This window comes from Rhyacophila brunnea, unplaced genomic scaffold (genome assembly GCF_057557595.1).
Source record: "Rhyacophila brunnea isolate RB1 unplaced genomic scaffold, BYU_Rbru_1.0 scaffold_22, whole genome shotgun sequence".
NCBI classification, from domain to species: domain Eukaryota; kingdom Metazoa; phylum Arthropoda; class Insecta; order Trichoptera; family Rhyacophilidae; genus Rhyacophila; species Rhyacophila brunnea.
In genome coordinates, this window is record NW_028232882.1 from 36244982 (window position 1) to 36263859 (window position 18878).

At 34.4% G+C, this 18878-nt stretch overlaps 1 protein-coding gene across 2 annotated transcripts in view; it reads right to left on the minus strand.

Annotated features, from left to right (window-relative positions):
- ckn (CRK like proto-oncogene, adaptor protein) overlaps window positions 1–18878 on the minus strand; it is a 214130-nt gene that overhangs the window by 144561 nt on the left and 50691 nt on the right. The window contains exon 2 of one of the 2 annotated variants that reach the window (XM_085949782.1): window positions 3703–4682. In XM_085949782.1, the coding sequence (XP_085805908.1) occupies window positions 3703–4543 (841 nt within the window). In that variant the 5' untranslated portion in view covers window positions 4544–4682. Of the gene's footprint in view, window positions 1–3702; window positions 5729–18878 lie in introns of those variants that run through there. The other variant, XM_085949783.1, reaches the window with a different exon arrangement.

Genomic DNA, 18878 nt, shown 5'->3' on the forward strand with positions numbered 1-18878 from the left:
TGCCGATAAATGCACTTTATGAAGATCGTATATCATCTTCAAAAAAGGTAGTAACTAATAAGAGTAGAACTTAAAGAAGAGGCATACAGAATAAAAACAGAGACTTCACTGCCGCTGGTACCAAACCGGACTCTCGATGGAACGCCAGATGAGATAAAATTTATATTAAAAATACGAGAAGAAAAAACATACTAAAGTGGAGTCGAAAAAGCCAGAGGCAATGATATTATGAAATTAACGCGATGCGCGCAGGAAGTGACTCGGCCTTGCAACCGTCCGTCTCGCCGCGGTCTGGTTTTTCATTCGAGTGCGAGTGTGACGAGCATTGGATGCAATTTTTCTTCTACCGGTCATGCGCAATAGCCAACTAAAGTGCACTGGAAAAGGGAGGTTTAAATCCCACAGTGTGTAATTATATTAGATTTTACAGTATGTTGATTTCGTAAGATGATAATATTATACTTCGTAAAAACACGAGTAATATAAATAAAGGTACCTATCTATAGACAGTTTTCAATTATTTTCAGTTGTTTCCTCACATACACTTCTTTAATGTAAAATAAAACCAAAAAATATACTTATCATACATAATACGTATTTCATCCGGTTGAATAGGACATTCTCAAATAATAAAAACTGCCTATTTAAAAATTAAAAATATTTATCGAAGACACCAGATACATACTTTATCCTTGTATTCTTATCAAGTACCTATTAATAAGCAGCATAATGGATTTCTGATAATGCGTTTGATAAAGATTTGCTTTATCGCACCATTGTTCTTATCAATCTAAACGACCAGACTAACATGAAACGCTTTATAAAATAATAGGCTTATTGAGAGCGTTTTATTGTTTTATTCAATTTTATTTGATTCATTCTTCTTATTCCGTGACATTAAAAAAAACAATAGAGTGCATGGGGGGGTGGCTTGTTTCAGACGCCTGATACTCCTGATTAACGGGTGTTTTACAGAATGTATGATAATGTTGCATTTAAAAAACAGCCTTTCTATAAAGATACTGTATAGTAATTTTGAAGTGGATGAATATTAGTAGTTTGTAGGTAGATAAATAATTCTCATTTCCTCATTTGATACGTGCTGAGGCCAAATCTATTTCTCTTTTTAGGGACCATATGTTACAAAAAATAAATACTAGTTGTACAGTGCGTAGGACGATACAAATTATAACAACGACCGATACAAGGCTTAAGTAGTACCTACTCTCACAGAGAAATCTTCGAAGCTTTTACGTTTGCTTTCGAAGGAGGAAAAAAATGAACTCTGTGGGCGGACAGGAATCGCGTTTTGATTCTATTGTGCTCGTTGTGTGTGTTCCCTAAAGCCGAAAACTTGTCCCTAGTGAGAAATGTTTATGTTAGATTCATTATTACAATATATTAAGTATGTGGAAATACGCCAGAAGATAAATATAAGGCGGCTTAGGGGTCAAGGTACTCGGGAGTTCCCGAGTGTTATTAACCCTTCGGTTGCCGAGCAGCGGTGTTTCACTGCTTTGTGCCAATGCGGAAAATACCAAGGGTCAAAACATCGCTAATCATAAACATTATTTACTCATTTTCTGTGTTAGATAAACCTATTGAATAACAACATTGTTTTTGTGTATTTGTTCCGCTGATTTTCTTTTTGAAATCATGACTTGATGTGTGATTTGCAATCGAGTAGTTAGTTTAAATGCTTCAACTTTCCAACCGTGTGGAATGACATTTATTCACTAGTAAATAAAATAAGAATTAATACAATGTTACTTAGATATCCTACTTAAATACGGTGTTTTCGTATCTTATTAGATAATAATACAATAATTGAAAATTAACACGATTAATGAAATTATGTACTACTTAGATAAAATAAATATTAATTATGTAGGCTATGGACTGTAATTCCAGGATTAGTAATCTCGATCCCGGCATGGTATAAACGTAAACAAATCGTTATTTTTTTACTGACTATTTTTCTACCAAAAAACCCCTCGCTCGAATGATGAATTCCACTACCAAACGAGAACGGGGACGATTGCTCTATCAGTGATTAATTGAACGAATTGACACACCGTGTATACAGTATAATACCAGTGCTGTGTATTTTTTCATTCGTATATTTTTATTGGCATGGCAAGAAATTCGTAATACCGTGTCAAGATGGTGCTTGTTTACGAAAATGAATGTTAACGGTGTTGTTAATATTATAATACGTATAATGTTTGAGGCTTTCACGGTTGTTTTATATGATAATGGCCTCTGCAACGAGCCCGAAACGTCGAGTAAAGAAGGAAGAAGGAGACATTATAATACGTGTTTAACACTGCCAGTATTTCGTTAGCGTATATTATGATCTCTAGTCAAAATAATTTTCTTTTGTCTGAAACAAATAAACAACATTAAAAACTGTTTATTTAATTTTAAGTTAAAATGAGACAGTAGTTATCAAATTTGCAGGTTGCTCAAAAGGTAACCGATAATTACCCGAAAAACGACTAATTAGTGTTTAGTGTTCAGTGACATTCTATGCATCTCGGCCTTTAATGTACAACTGCATTCTTCTGTCAATATTCAGAATATATTACTGTATTATTGATATGGAAAAAAGTATGTATAGAATATTCTACATGGTGTACATACGCGACAGACAGCACGTCGACACAATGATGCCAACATGTCATATAATAATAATATTATGTACGTAAAATATATTTATGTATCAGTTTTGACTCAAAGTGCAGTTTTGCGAATTGTCACTTAATACCCTGTGATAAGATAACACGCTATTTGCTTTGCGATTATCCACCAAGACTGAAGCCAACAAGTAAACAAATATAAAACGACGAGATAGATAATATTACGAAACTACGATCATGTTTTCTATAAGCAAAATAAGTATTAATACATACTTCTATTAATAAGTATTCAATAATAAAATATTATCAGAAAAATGATTCAATCATCGATGAAATTTGCTAGAGATTAGTCAATATTATTAATTTATGACCATCATGCCAAAGAATGCGATGACTGAATAAGCTATTATAAAAGTATATCGAATTAATATTCTACTGAAAAAAACTACATGGGTAGGTTATATGATTAAATTTTTTTGGACGTGAATCGGCCAGGTTTGGATTTGTTTATCAAAACAGGTAAAATAATATAAGAGCATATTTCAGTGAAACGGCAAATAATTTTCAGCAATAGGTGGGACGTGATTTTGCATGCGTTGCCAGTCGGAGAGCGAAAGTCGACCTGTTTGCACGTCAATTTGTTTTGTGATGGCGTCGGAGGAATTAATTCTTTAATCGTGTAAAGATGACTAAAAAATGTTACGTATTTACTTACGAAAAACAAAACACTCAATGAATATATTATTATTATTACTTAAATAACAATAAACATGACATTAAATAGACGCATGTTGAATTTTTAAGACAAATTATGTTTTGTTCGTCACGCGTCGTTTGCACAATCTGCGCGTCGCGTAGTTACGAGCCTTGAGATTTTCATGAAAAGGATGATAATAGACACTTACGCTAATTCAAATATGAATAAGTCAACAGTATAAGAGCGTCCACAGCTGGTGGCAACCTGTAGTTCATCAGCAAAGAGTTCGATAAGTAGGCCACTTATTTTTTTTTTGATACAATTTAACAAATCCTAAGAACGTAGACAATAAATAATTCAACTCACATTGAAAGAGGTTTCTCCAGCTGCCGCTTAGAATCTTCAGATATTTGTTGATGGCAGTCTGTCCGGGTGGAGCTGTAGGCGAAGGAGGAGGTCTCCACGAACCCAGAGGACTGAGGCTGAGCGGCACCTCCGAATCAGACCACGACGACACATCACCTTCCGAAGAACATCTTGCTAACGATAACTTAGGATTGCCGAACACACGGAAGTTTCTAGTCAAAGAGTTTGTATGAAAGCTTGCCCTGCCGACTGGATTCGATCGAGCGAACGGAGAATTTCTTACTGTGGCGAAGGAGGATCTTGAATCCACGACTGTTAAATCATCACAGCCTTTACTGAAGGCTTCACTGAAAGTCTTTAAAGGTATTGCGTCCCCAGAATCATCAGGAGAATGCAGAAAATACTCTTTATTTAAATCGGTACCAGAATTTAAAGCTTTGTTCATTTCATGGGCAGAATTGTCATGCGAATAGCTTCTGTCAATGCCATTTACAAGAGCACTGCTTTTGAACGAAATATCACCATCTCCGCTCGATTTTTTTGATCCTTTATCTTCTGATCCAAACTTTGCCAAACTTAGGTTAAGTGCATGTTTGCATTTCTTGAGGGAATTCTTTCTTTTATGATGATGGTGGTGTTGGCACTTCTTGGACTTTTCTCCGGACGGAGGTATATCTTCAGAACTGAGCACCAATATCTCATCCAAGGGGTCTTTGAAACTCATATACGTAGACGAAGTATGACTTGTATTGCCTTGATTGAAACTGTTTTTCTTCTGCAAAGCATCTTTCCCTCGCTTGTTCGGGGGCAGAGGGGGAGGTCCGAAGCACGTGGTCGCCATTGTGGAAAAATGTGTTCCCAGTTAGTTCTCACACTTACCACATTTCGGCGTAGCGTCAACACTAATGTAACAAGAGTAATTAATTAACTAATGATCTTTTAAAATTGTTTTGCTGGCTTCACACAGTTCATAGACGTGCCTGTGGGACAAATTTGTATGATTTATGAATGTCTTTGTGGATCACTGAAGTTAATGTATGCCGTCAAAAATAATAAAAAGTCACCGCAGTGAAAGACAACATGTTTTGTGACGTAGTGTAACTAGATTTTTCATGTTTAGAAATATTCCGTACGCACTAACTAACTTTATGGCTGCTATGTTTAGTGGGCCTACCCGCGTAACCTAACCTATTATGAGTAAATCACCACAAAGCAAAGAATAATATAATATGTAAGAAGTATAACTAAACTGACTTACTAAAATACAATGCAAATGGTAGCATATTGGATCGCTCTTCCGTAAAACCCACGTATAAATACAGAATTAGAACATTTTAAGAGTTTCAGAAGATTTATGTATCAATAGCTCAGTTCCATAGTGCTACAACTAGGAAATCGTAGTTTTGAGTAATGGCTGATCAAATTTTTGATCTATACTGACTTGTAGAAATGTGACAAAAACGTCAGCCCTACGAGGACAACTAGTATTTTTGTCGAGTTGTAATTTTGTGGAACTGAAGAGTAGCGATATACGAATATGGCTAACATAACTCAAAACTTGACATTTACGAAAAGCTAAATGTATCACAACATTGTCTATCGTTTAGGTACATTTCTTACGTTTATACAGCAAGAGGTGCAGTTATCTACTTAGAATATAATGCAAAACAGAAATAAAGTATAATAAGTACGAATTAACCATTTCAAACACGTTATGTGTATTTTTTTTAATCTCAAGCTTACAGATTCTCAATAAATCATATGAATTTTAAGACAGTCAATAGTATGAGCATTTGTGTTGTAGTCAACTAGTTGACCTGTCGGAAAATTCATTTCACTTGTTTTTAGTTTACCTAAGTATCAAACACCCACCCTCTCGCTTATTCTGATACTCACTTTATTTAATTTCGTAAAGAGAAAAAGAGTTTTACTTAAAAAGAAAAAAGATAAACCTACAAGCAGTGACGATACACGTGCCAAAGGTTCTCAACAGCAGCGAAACCGATAGCAACGGTTAAGTCGAATGCATGATGAAGATTAATTCGTTACAAACGGCCACTTAACCACAAAGACCGCCTCACATACAATGAAGGGGCCGACCGCGACGCTCGAAAATGTTGGACCAACTACATATTACATTACAATTACGATAATATCACCGGACATCTTCCATTGCCGTTATACATGTCGACGTACGTACACAAGAAACCAGCGTACTAACAACAAATACATCATTGAAACAAAATGTGTAAGGCGGGTCCGCCGCGCACGATAATTGACGCAAACCTCAACCTGAAGGCTATAGCATGGTTTATGCATGTTTAAGCATGGTCTAAAATCTGAATCTAAAAAGATCGTGACTACGCGACGTGCAGATTGTGCAAACGATGCGTGCAAACGAACAAAACATAATTTGTCATAAAAATTCAACATGCATTCATTTAATGTCATGTTTATTGTTATATTAGTAATAACAATAATATATTCATTGTCATGTTTTCTTTTTCGAGTAAATGCGTAACGTTTTTTAGTCATCTTTACACATTTAAAAATATGTTCCTCTGACGCCATTACAAAACAAATTGACGAGCTCACAAGTCTACTATCGCTCTCTGATTGGCAACGAATCCGAAATTTCGTCCAACCTATTGTTGAAAATTATTTGCCGTTTCACTGAAGTATGCTCTTAACTTAATCGGAACATAGAAATGGTAACAATAATGCTATCCAGATCACGGCGAATCACTTACTTCTTTTAAAATTTGCTATACCAATAGAATGCTTTAAATGTCATGTTCATGTATACCAATGGCGTGCGGTGTCTTTTGAGATCGGGTATGCTCTTCGAAAGGATTTGTCTATAAAGCGGTATTTTCAGATACATATAACCAGGGAACTCAGAAATAATGGGAACTGAAATACATAACGGGTAAGGCGATAGCAGGTAACCGACTCGAGTAAGGTAGAATCCTGGTTAAACTTACACACGTGTCAAGAATACGTTTTACGTCGAATACTGAAAAATGCTCTCGGTTTATGCATTCACGCTCATTTAATGTTGGTGTATTAGACACACTATTGCACGTGCATAATGCGTGTTTCATTTTCGTAGGACACTCACACATTGAAAACCCTGCATCAACATGCGGCGTATTGAATATAGCCTATCGGTAATCTATTTATTATCTGTTCTGTGAATATAACTTTAATTTATGATAACTTGGATGTTCCTATTTTGAAATATAATATATTTTAAAGACAAATGAATGTCGTCTTCTATCATCAGCTTCTAATTAAAGTATATGTTGACAACGTTCTTAAATAATGAGGAACAATGGAAATGATACCACCAAATAGCAAAGTCCCACACCACACCATATTTACTCCCATGAGGAGCAAGCATTACCGGGCGGGCAATTAGTATGTGATTAAATTTATTTATTGGTTTTATGGATACCTACTTAAGGGGGGACATGCTCGTCGAAGGTCAAAATTGAGTTTTTATTGTATTTTCAAACCATGATCCTGGACACTCCTTAAACGTTGTAGATAATCTATTTATATAATTTTGAAGCCTTATTATCCTTTATAGTTATTTTAAACATTTGATGACTGCATGAAGTATTTTTGTTACATAAAATAGTATTCTTTTAAACCTCTCGCTCTAATGTTTTAGAATATAGTCATATTTCAGTACATAACTGTGCAGTGGTGTTAAGATTTTTTACATTTATTAATTTTTAAATGCATTTATAAAACCATTAGTATAATTTATTACAAGATAATTTTTGTAAAATATTCACGATAAAAAATTATTTTGATAATCTCTGTGATCCCAAATTTGACAAGAATTAGACATTTTATTATTCAAAAAATCGGCAAGATTAACACATTTGAAGATAATTCTAAAGATACTTATTATAAGCTATGTCTTTGACCATTCAAGTGTGATAAACATCTTATGAATAATGATTGCTTTATAATAATTATTGACCTAAGAATAAGGTAGTGTTTTTTTGAAATACGCCATTTCTTTTGTCATTCCCCGGTGGTTCACCTACAACATACGGCCGTAGCCATAAATTGACAAACTATAATTGAAGTAGGGAGTAAAATGATATTGACGCGCGTGTTTGAACATGTACCGTTTAAAAAAAAAATAAAAAAAAATTCGGTTAAGTACATGTTCAAACACGCGCGTTAACATAATTTTACTTCCTACTTTAATTATAGTTTGTCATTTTATGGCTACGGCCGTATGTTGTAGTTTAACCACTGGGGAATGACAAAAGAAATGGCGTATTTCAAAAAAACACTACCTTATTCTTAGGTCAATAATTATTATAAAGCAATCATTATTCATAAGATCTTTATCACACTTGAATAATCAAAGACATAGCTTATAATAAATATCTTTAGAATCATCTTCAAATGTGTTAATCTTGCCGATTTTTTGAATAATAAAATGCCTAATTCTTGTCAAATTTGGGATCACAGAGATTAGCAATATAATTTTTTATCGTGAATATTTTACAAAAATTATCTCGTAATAAATTATACTAATGGTTTTATAAATGCGTTTAAAAATTAATAAATGTAAAAAATCTTAACACCACTGCACAGTTATGTACCGAAATATGACTATTTCTAAAATATTAGAGCGAGAGGTTTAAAAGAATACTATTTTATGTAACAAAAATACTTCATGCAGTCATCAAATGTTTAAAATAACTATAAAGGATAATAAGGCTTCAAAATTCTATAAATAGATCATCTACAACGTTTAAGAAGTGTCCAGGATCATGGTTTGAAAATACAATAAAAACTCAATTTTGACCTTCGACGAGCATGTCCCCCCTTAAACTATCGTGTGAATATCTTCAGTAGGTAATCAAGGCATGCGCTGCACCCACAGCATATATATGTAGATATGTTACATAATTATTATGCATCCAAAATGCACTATTTCAATTAGTCTTTTTTAGTCTTTCTTACATTACTTTACTTTACTTTACTTCTTACATTACTTTCTTACATTAGTCTTTCTTACATTTTTAGTTATCAAAAATATTTGCCAATTATGGTGGCGAATATTCCAGTCGAAGAATTGTAGATCAAAAATTTGTTGGCAAAGAAAAAGAATATCACTAGACCACTCAATACCGTATAAAAACACTAAGCCAAATGCGAATGGTAAGTAGGTACCTATGCATTTTTACTAAGTCCTTAGGCATAAAGCCCATTGACGCAGCGAGTGAGGCGCTCGCGCAAAATTTCTACAAGTGGCGCGTAAATCATCAAAAATACAACGTAATCAAATACGCCAGCGCCCACTGGACTTAACGATGCCTTGCGCGCCGCCTGCCGCATGAGTCACCGTTTTTCGCTTCTCGGCGATACGATTTAATGAAAATACAAAGAAGTCCATTCATTGAACACGGCTACCAAAATTACGCTGCTTGAGGCGTCGTCGATCGACGGGCCAAAAGCAATTATTTAATAACAGAGAACCCATTGTTTTATTTTATTCCGTGTCATTATATTTCGCTGGTTGAATAATGTCGTCGTAAATATTTATTACAAGCCCCGAAATAATATAATATTTTTATTGCTTTGTTATGAGAGACGCTGTAAAAATAATTGTTTTGTGCTGCTTGGGCCGCTTATTACATAGGTGAAGGGTAATGCGCGGCGAGAGACGTGTGATTATGGTTATGAATACGCCGACTTCGCCCGCTCGACGCGTTCTGTGGGCACCATCGCTTAGAGACAAAGCAGGGTGAGTTCCGATAGTTAGTTTCGATAAGCTTTAGATTTTAAAATAATGAACAAAACGCTACTGGAATACGTTTTACAAGAAAGTAGCCTTGGCCCTAGAAGTCATCCAGGTACATTCGAGTGAAATATTTTGTGTAGGAAGGTATCTTAGGAGATAGCGACTCATAGAAATAAAGGGCACTGAAGAAGGAGAACAAGACGGTGACAAATCAGAGTATGTTGAGTCCGTAAAATCGCAATAAAATTAACGTAGCAACAGTGATAAAATTAATCATTTTGCGGAATCTCAATATAGCTATGTTACTGAACTTGAATCATTTCAATAAAGAATCAAAATAAATATTAGCATGCACACGCAAATTGAGACAAACAAAAAGATTGCTTTGATGAAATGACTTGGGCGTGATTCGCGACACTAAATTTTGCATACAAAGACGGCCAAGTATGGAGATGCAGATTTAATACGCCAATTACTGGGTAATAAATCCAATTCCTCTTGTGACGGGCATCGGGTCCGCATAAAACAATAACACAATAATTCTAAATCGCAACAATAAAATCAGACCTTATAAGTCAAACGGCAAATAATTTATTGCGATTTGAACAAAGGGCATGTAAGTAAACAATCAGAACACTGTTATCGCTTTGTGTTTTTCACTTTCTACAGATGCTTGATGACCCCAGGATCGAGGAAAGGTTGGGATGGTAAAATTAGTTTATACTAAGGTGTAGTAAAATACAGAGCAAGTTTGCAAACTTTCGCCACTGGTGTGGTGGATATAACTTCGTCAGGAATGAAACAAAGGAACGCGCAGTCTCACATCACGATGCGAAGATAGACCTGACTCGGTCAATTCCACAGCTCTAATCTTAACGGATGACATTGTAACGTCTCATTGGAAGATCGCTAAATAGGTACTGTGCGATGGGAAACATAGGTAAATCACTTGGTATCTATTTACCAGTGCCTCGCTCTGGGCATGAACATGACAGAAGAAGATATAATTTGTATAACCCAAAACTCAAAACAGGTTCACGATTAGAGTATCCTCCACCTAACCTTGCCATTTGGAATAGATTTTTTTGAATTAAAACGTGAGTAAACCAAACAAGTGCCTGGCTTTTACTAATACAATTATACGGTTGCGCATACACACAAATCCTTGTCACTGTGTACAATGGCAAGGTTACGTGGAGGATACTCTAATTTAATGGTCTATCTCAGGAGTAAATGAGGTACAGTTTAAATGGGGTAAAGTGCACATTTTTTGGGAAGAAATAATATAATATTTTAAAAAAAATCGGTCTGTGTGTACGCGCGTTAGAAGTTATACTTCTTTGGCGTAACATAACAAAAATAAAACTTGTGATAAACTAGATTCTTTGACTAGCTCTTAATTATCTTGTTAAATTACACACTCAAGAAAAGGGACCGCTTATTGGAACGCCGTTGGTTTATTTTTATCCACTTTAACTTATATTACTAAATTATATAATGGTTTCTCGTTGTTTTTATTTTTAAAGTACCAACTGTCACTCAGGAGTTTAATCGTTTGTTTACGTAAGGAATTGCAAATGGCCGACAATAATAAATTCGCTGCCTAGGCAATGGATTAATTCTAAGCTATAATATTATACTGTATAATCGTCACGATTGCAGTATCATACTATGGTGTAAAGGTAGTGCGTTCGGCTGATAGCCGAACAATCGATGGTTCGAATCCAATCGAGTGCGATTTTTTGTGTGAAAAAATAAATTATGTGTTACATGTCACACGCCAAAAATACACTCTGACCTGATTTCCCAAAGATTCAAAAATTCGTGTGCATGCAAAGTATTCTTATTGCAGCATATTGGGGGTATTCATTTAGTAATAATATAAAATTCAAATATTGTTTCGGTAATACTCAAACATTCTCGACCCGAAAATATAAACGAACTCTTTAAAATCGAGAGATTTTTTTAGACCACGAGTTGAAATACCCTGTTTGTAAAGAGCGCAACTAGCGAATTAGGTTGAGCTGATATGGATACCTAATTGTGCAACAATAATAATTGAAACAATTCTTAAGTACCTATCTAGGTGCTGTCCATGTATGATTGGCTTTGATGCATCGGCCATGCCGCAAAGATGATTTGCGTTTCATTACAAATAATTAATAATATTTTAAGTAGAACTCGTCTTATCGAGAACTCTCGAAATGATAAGGCAGGATTAATAATAAATAACAATAATTTATTTATTTATTTTACAACTGGTTGCTAGGCAATAATGTATACTGAACAAAGAGCAACGAGATAAATGTATTACGACTTACGATATCATACATATAATAATATTATGCATTATTGATTCGTATTATTAATTCAAAATACACACATATTAAATACAATTACAACGTTTTACTACGAGTCGATATTATTATTACAATATACCTAAACGTCATATAAACGGTGCATACGTGAGAACGGCCAATGGCGAAGACTGCATGTTGGATACGGGAGATAAACGATTCGCGGTAGAAAAAAACAGTTACACAGTTGAAAGTGTAGTTGCAGATTGCAGGTACCCAAATTTAAGTACTTACCTACTTTCCCAAAATACTATTTTGACATTGCTATATTTAAATTTTACAGGAAGACGTTTAAACGTTTAAAGCAGAGTAGTCAACCTGATCCTACCGGCCACTAGTGGGCGTTCCAGCTTTCATGGTGGACGGTAGGGGTTTAAAAACAGAAACTAGATATGATGAAGAAAGTAAACATAAATTCGATAGTCGTGAATATGAAAACCTATGGCAAAATAAAAAGTGCTTTGGTGCTGTTAATCATATTATGACCAAACAAGAACTGCCTGAATATTTCCGAAAGAGGAGACCTTCGTTTGTGACTCACAAAAATTGAGCCAGATATCCAGTATTTAGTTTCGCAGCATCAGCCGCAGGGATCTCATTAATAATTTAATTAATTAAATGTAATTTCATCAGACGCCATGCTTCTATGTATGCAAAGTATAAATAAAAAAATGATTTAACTACAGTAAGTGGTTTTATAAAGATTTTTTCTGCCAAACTTAGCGAAAGTCTGACATAAAGTATTTGGGAAGTAATTATTATTTAGTATAGGTGGGCGTTGCAAAATTTCACTACTAACAGAGATACAAAAGTGGGCGGTAGGTAGAAAAAGGTTGACTACCCCTGGTTTAAAGTATGACACGAGCAAGAGCAAACAACAATATTGTGCTACACTGCAATATTTCAATAAAAACGGCATAATATAAGCGCAGGATATATTTTTAATGAATTAAATTAAACAAAATACATACATTTTACAGCAACTAACAAAATTATATGCTAATTATTTAAGTAAATACAATATTCTAAGGGTTCAATTAAACTTACCATACTTCAAAGAATACATTAATATAAGTGTGTAGCCTAGTCAATCAGAACCAGTGCATAAGTAACACTAATTTATCAGTTCAGAATGTCTAGTTAAGCGGACAAAACTAGTAATTTTAGTTAGTAGTAATATTTTATATGAAACAAGTAGGTACCTACTTTTCTATTATCATATAATTATAATAATAATTATCTAGCAGTGGCGTGCGGTCCATAGATGCTATGGATGCGGAGCATGCCCATAAGTACTCGATAACATAGTATGCAAAAATATTTTGTATTTAATATGCAACACTGTGCAAAACGCCCGCGATGGCCGAGCGGCTTAAGCGTCAGCTTATAACGTCGTGGGTCCCAGGTTCGAATCCTGGGTCTGGCAAATACACATATTGTTTTGGCGGCCCATATTATCTCACTAGATTGGACATGGTCAAAAAAAATGACTGTGGAATTTTATTTAAATGCATTTTTTAAACAGCATTTTATGCAAAAGTAGGTATCGTAAATTTCAATTATATAATGTTGTAATTATAATTTTGTGTGTTACGTTAACATAAATTTTGACTTTCAGCCTCCCAAATGATATAATTGAATACCTAAAATAGTTTTATTTAACAAAGTAGGGCCCATTAGGTTCAGGAGTGAGAATTAATAGTCTGTCGTAAATAATGATTAGGAATAGCTATCTCAACAGTATCCCTTATTTCACACTATACGGTTTTAACCGTACTAATAACCGTAAAAATCCGAATCGGCAACAGTTGTTCAGGCTCTATTCACACTATACGGTTTATGCACGGTTTTTTTCCGTCACAAGCTCAGTTTGTGGTTGAGTGTCGTGTTGCCCGTACGATTTAAAACCGTCTAATGTGAAAGCGTGCATTAGGTCACGTACACCACTGAATCATCAGTGGCCGTCCGGGCGCCGTGAATACAGTGAAATGGACGGCTGCTATACGGCGCCGTTTCAGTTTTTAAAGTGAAAAGGGCCAGTCGGAAGAATGTCGACGTTCGATTTTTTGCCGTAGGGTCAAAACTGTACACATGTGATAGGACCGTATGACCACAAGCAAAGCACACCGCACGGTACTGATATATAATGTGTTTTATTTAATTTATTATTACAATGTCTTCCCACCAAGAATTGACAGCTGCTGTTGACATTGAAAAACGAAGAAAAAAATTGCATAACAATATAATTTAACATTTTGTAGATGGAAGAACATTGACTTAAATTGGTTCAAATTCGCTAAACGTTTTCCGAAACGCTTCCACGACGATGCGATGATGATTGATGAACGATGATGTATGTATTATCATTATCGCAATGTTAATAAAATAATTTAAATATTAGAATGGCAGGACAGAGAGTACGGAAAGTAGTGCCCCAACTCGGGTGCTGACATCATCGTGACTTGACCCCTGGGTCATGCTGTGTTGTACGTACATCTGTTACGATATTACGCGATGAGATGATCAAAAATAATTCATAATATTATTATGTGTAACATAGTACAGTTCCATCACTAATAAAATTATTAAAAATGATTACATATTATTATAAACATAATACCTATAAACCATCGCGCCGTTTCACAGCAAATGGAAGAAAAACTACAAGCTGAATGGAGGTTTCATTGATGCTGACTAATTTTACATTTTGAAAGTTAATAATATACAGGTACTCACCGATTAGTAATTGAACATCGGTATAATAAATATTTTCAATTTATTTTCAATTTATTTTTCAATTTATTTATTTTTTTAACATATTGTGGACATTACAAATTATAAGTTTAAGACGTTCACAACATGACATTTAGAAACAAAGATATATAAATATAACAGTATTACATAAAATAAGCGATATATCAGTAAGTAGATGAATTGGATATGTACAAGGAAGTACACCGGATGAGTTAAGCAGACCCTATTTTAAGAATTTATAAAACAACATCCACCTAAACTCATTCTCACGTAGGTGGAATATATCAACACCCGAAGCAATTTCGTTGAACATAGTTATCACTCTCCCAATTGGCATTACCAGTGGCAGGTTGGTTCTGCACCTTGGGAGAATAAACAACTGATGGTCTCTATTTCTAAGATAGTTATCAGGGACACACAGGTCAACACTGCCCAGAATGGCAGAGTTCTCATTTATACCTTGTATAAGTCGAAAAAAATACGTAGCTAAATAAAGATTTCTTCTAAATTGCAGGCTGCAGTATGTAAGCATGCCTAAGAGAAAGTCAGTTGGATAAAGCCACGGATAGTATCCATACAACCTCAAGTAAAGGAGTCTCAAGAATTTCTTCTGTACCCTCTCCACCATAAGGCCATACTTCAACTGTATTTGAGGATAATAATTACTAATTAGTCACTCAAAACCAGTTTAAATTACATGATTTTTAATAAAGAGAATGCAATTGATTAACGAAAGCATTCAACATTTTGAATATGACATGGATCGTAAGAAGACGATACAATATATCATCAATCAGTAGGAAAGACACGATAATGAACGAACATTTACTAGCATTTATTAACCACACTATGAAACTGACACCCACTAACTACGAATAATGCAATTCGATTTATACTGTTTGACCGTAATATTCGCGTTTTAAATTAATACCGAAAACGCTACCGTATACCGTACCGAAATAAAAAAAAATCGGCGTGTAATTATGTACGCACGTTAGAAGTTATACTTCTTTGGCGTAACAAAACAAAAACAAAACTTGTGATAAACTAGATTCTTTGACTACCTCTTAATTATCTTGTTAAATTACACACTCAAGAAAAAGGACCGTTTATTGGAACGTTGGTTTATTTCTATACACTTTAACTTATATTACTAAATTATACAATGGTTTCTCGTTGTTTTTATTTTTAAAGTACCAACTGTCACTCTGAAGTTTAATCGTTTGTTTACGTAAGGAATTGCAAATGGGCGACAATAATAAATTCGCTGCCTAGGCAACGGTACAATTCTAAACTATAATATTATATTGTATAATCGTCACGATTGCAGTATCATACTGTGGCATAAAGGTAGTGCGTTCGGCTGATAACCGAACAATCGGTGGTTCGAATCCAATCGAGTGCGTTTATTTTTGTGTGAAAAAATAAATTATGTGTTATATAACATGTCACACGCCAAAAATACACTCTGATCTGATTTCTCAAACGCGCCAAAAGAAGTATAACTTCAAAAAAGTCACCTTCCCGGTGAGGTCACAAATATGTGATCTTAATGTGATTGTTTCACTTGAATTACCAACTGCACTACTGCCATTATATGCTTCATGTCTTCATGTCTTCATATTTTAATATACAATTTTATATTCATATAACTTTACATTGTATCGATTAGTGTAACCGTAACGTATGATGTAGCATGATTCATAAATAGTAATATCAAAATATTATTTTACCAGCTTTATATAATTTCACTTTTAATGCATGTACCTAGTGTTCATTTCTCATACCTATACATTAATCGTTAATCTCACTTCAATAACCTAACCTACACGTGCCAGTAGCTGACAGTACTTCATTATACGCGAATTAAGGCGAATGATATATTATTAAATAATTAATTAAGTATGTAGGCTGAAGAGTAGACGTGCAGATTAAATACTAAAATCTACTTCTTTCTATTTTATTTTATCGCTGTCCACATAATAGCCGATTCACCAATGTCAACTACACTATACTTAATAAATACACACCGCAAATTATGCACATCCTTTCTTTGTATGAAACACTTTAAGTTAATTTTGACTGATCATCAGTTGATACTGTCTGGTTGACAGACTAAGTACGCGCGATTTCTCAAGTGACTGTTGGGGTATTTTGAGATAATACTTATTTTATCGCCGGTAAATCGATATCATTTATAACATGATATTGATAAGAATGTTATTGATAATGATAACATGATAACAACCTACTGGTATTGTATTTTCTGTCAGCGTCGTGCACGATAGATAAAAAAAATACGTATTATATAGGAACGGGACATCATTTTCTGATAATTTATTGAATACTTAATTACAAAAATAAGCATAACTGTAAACAGACACCTTAGGGGTTTAGGTCCATAATTCCAAGGAACGGTGCAGAAGCATCCCGTAGGTTCCGCTATTACTTAATATTTTAAATCAAAGTTAACATTTCCTGGAGGGAATTGGTTGCAATCTAATGCCGTGTCCTCACTGGCAACCTCATTAAATTTTACGATGATTATCATAATTGCTTACGAAATATTACGATAACTACGTAACGATAACTATAATCTAAGGATAACTATCATAATTATCGTAAAATCTGACGAGGTTGCCAGCAACTTGCTGCCAGTGTTGACACGGCATAACCCTAATCTCACCTAGCATAACTCAACCTAGACTCTACTAGACCACAGGTTCTCAAAACTTATTTCGACCACCGCCCACTTTGAGTTTTTAAAAAAATCTAGTGCCCCCCATATTCTTTAACTAAAACCGTAACTTTAACCAAAACGCAGTTTTGGTCAACATCCGGAAATTCATGAAATAAAAAGCGGGAACGAGACTAGTGCATGCGCAAGCGACTCTAGTTTTTTCGTCTATACGGGTCTCCAAGCATTCAAGCCTAAAATCGCATCTCAAGAATTTCGGATAGGGATATGGGATCGGCGTGATCGACCGAAAATTTTTGCATGAAAAAAAATATCGGAAATCAGATAATTTTATTTAGTTAAATTAACCATGGACTATGTACATGAAATATAAAGCTGCATCCACATTATTATATGCGTAAGCGACTCTAATTTAACCATCTATACGGGACTCCAAGCATTCGAGTAGTAAATCGCATCTCAAGTGGTGACGTGTCTAGATTCCGTCGGATTTTTATAGATAGAATTTGTCTGGCGTCGCCCCTCTAGATTTCCTTAACGCCCCTTATTTTCTCTGAGCCTTTTACTGCCCCCACTGAAAGCCTCCAGCGCCCACAAGGGGGCGTTATCACCCACTTTGAGAAAGACTGCTCTAGACTGACATAACGTAACCTAATGTAACCGATGTTTTAGGACTTTGTTTGTCTCCTCTAATTTCCATACAGATCCCTCCTTGCATTAATAAGTACAATTATTTTTATACAATGAACAATAAGTATTTAAAAAAATAAAATAGGTAATTTCGAAAACACCTAGAAAAGGTCTGGGACTAGCAAAATATCTTGTATGACTGTTCATAAATAATTATAAGAATCACACGGATTATAATGGATATGAATGACAACTATAAAACCACGTTAGAATATTAGTTAGATAGGTTTATTCATTTCCAAAGACTGAATATCGGTTATTTTCCTAGCCAATATTTACCGTATGGACTTTTACTTTATATCATAAATTGATAAGAGACAAAATTAATAAACTTAGTTAATCTATACGCAACTATGTTAAGTCGTCGAGGAGTCTATCAGGAAAAGCGATAAGATTTCTCTAAGTATTTAGAGTACTTATCGTCAATCGATAAAATTATTTTTATTGATATTGATTTCGCAGGACGTGTGCATAATGTTATATATTATTTTCGAAACTAATAATAATACCAAGATAAGATAATATATATTTCTTTGTATAATAAACCAATAACAAAATGAGGGGGGGGGGAATCCGAAAAGCGGTGCTACTGAATCAATGCTGACTCAAGTAGTAATTTTTATTATAATTCAACTTTAGATTAATAGTATTACCCTAAAGATGGCGCTGACTGAATACATAAAATAATATAATATTGTAAGTAAGCAGGTATACTCAAGAAGTCATTACGTTAATAATTAAAAACTACTAAATAAAAAAATCTATTCTTGGAAGGTAATTATTAAAATTACTCGCCGATACGTGTTTTTTTGATATTAATATAAATCTATCAGCATAATATAATTATACTTACAATCATTGTCAGGCTACGACTCAACTTGGTCATATATGACACTTTGAC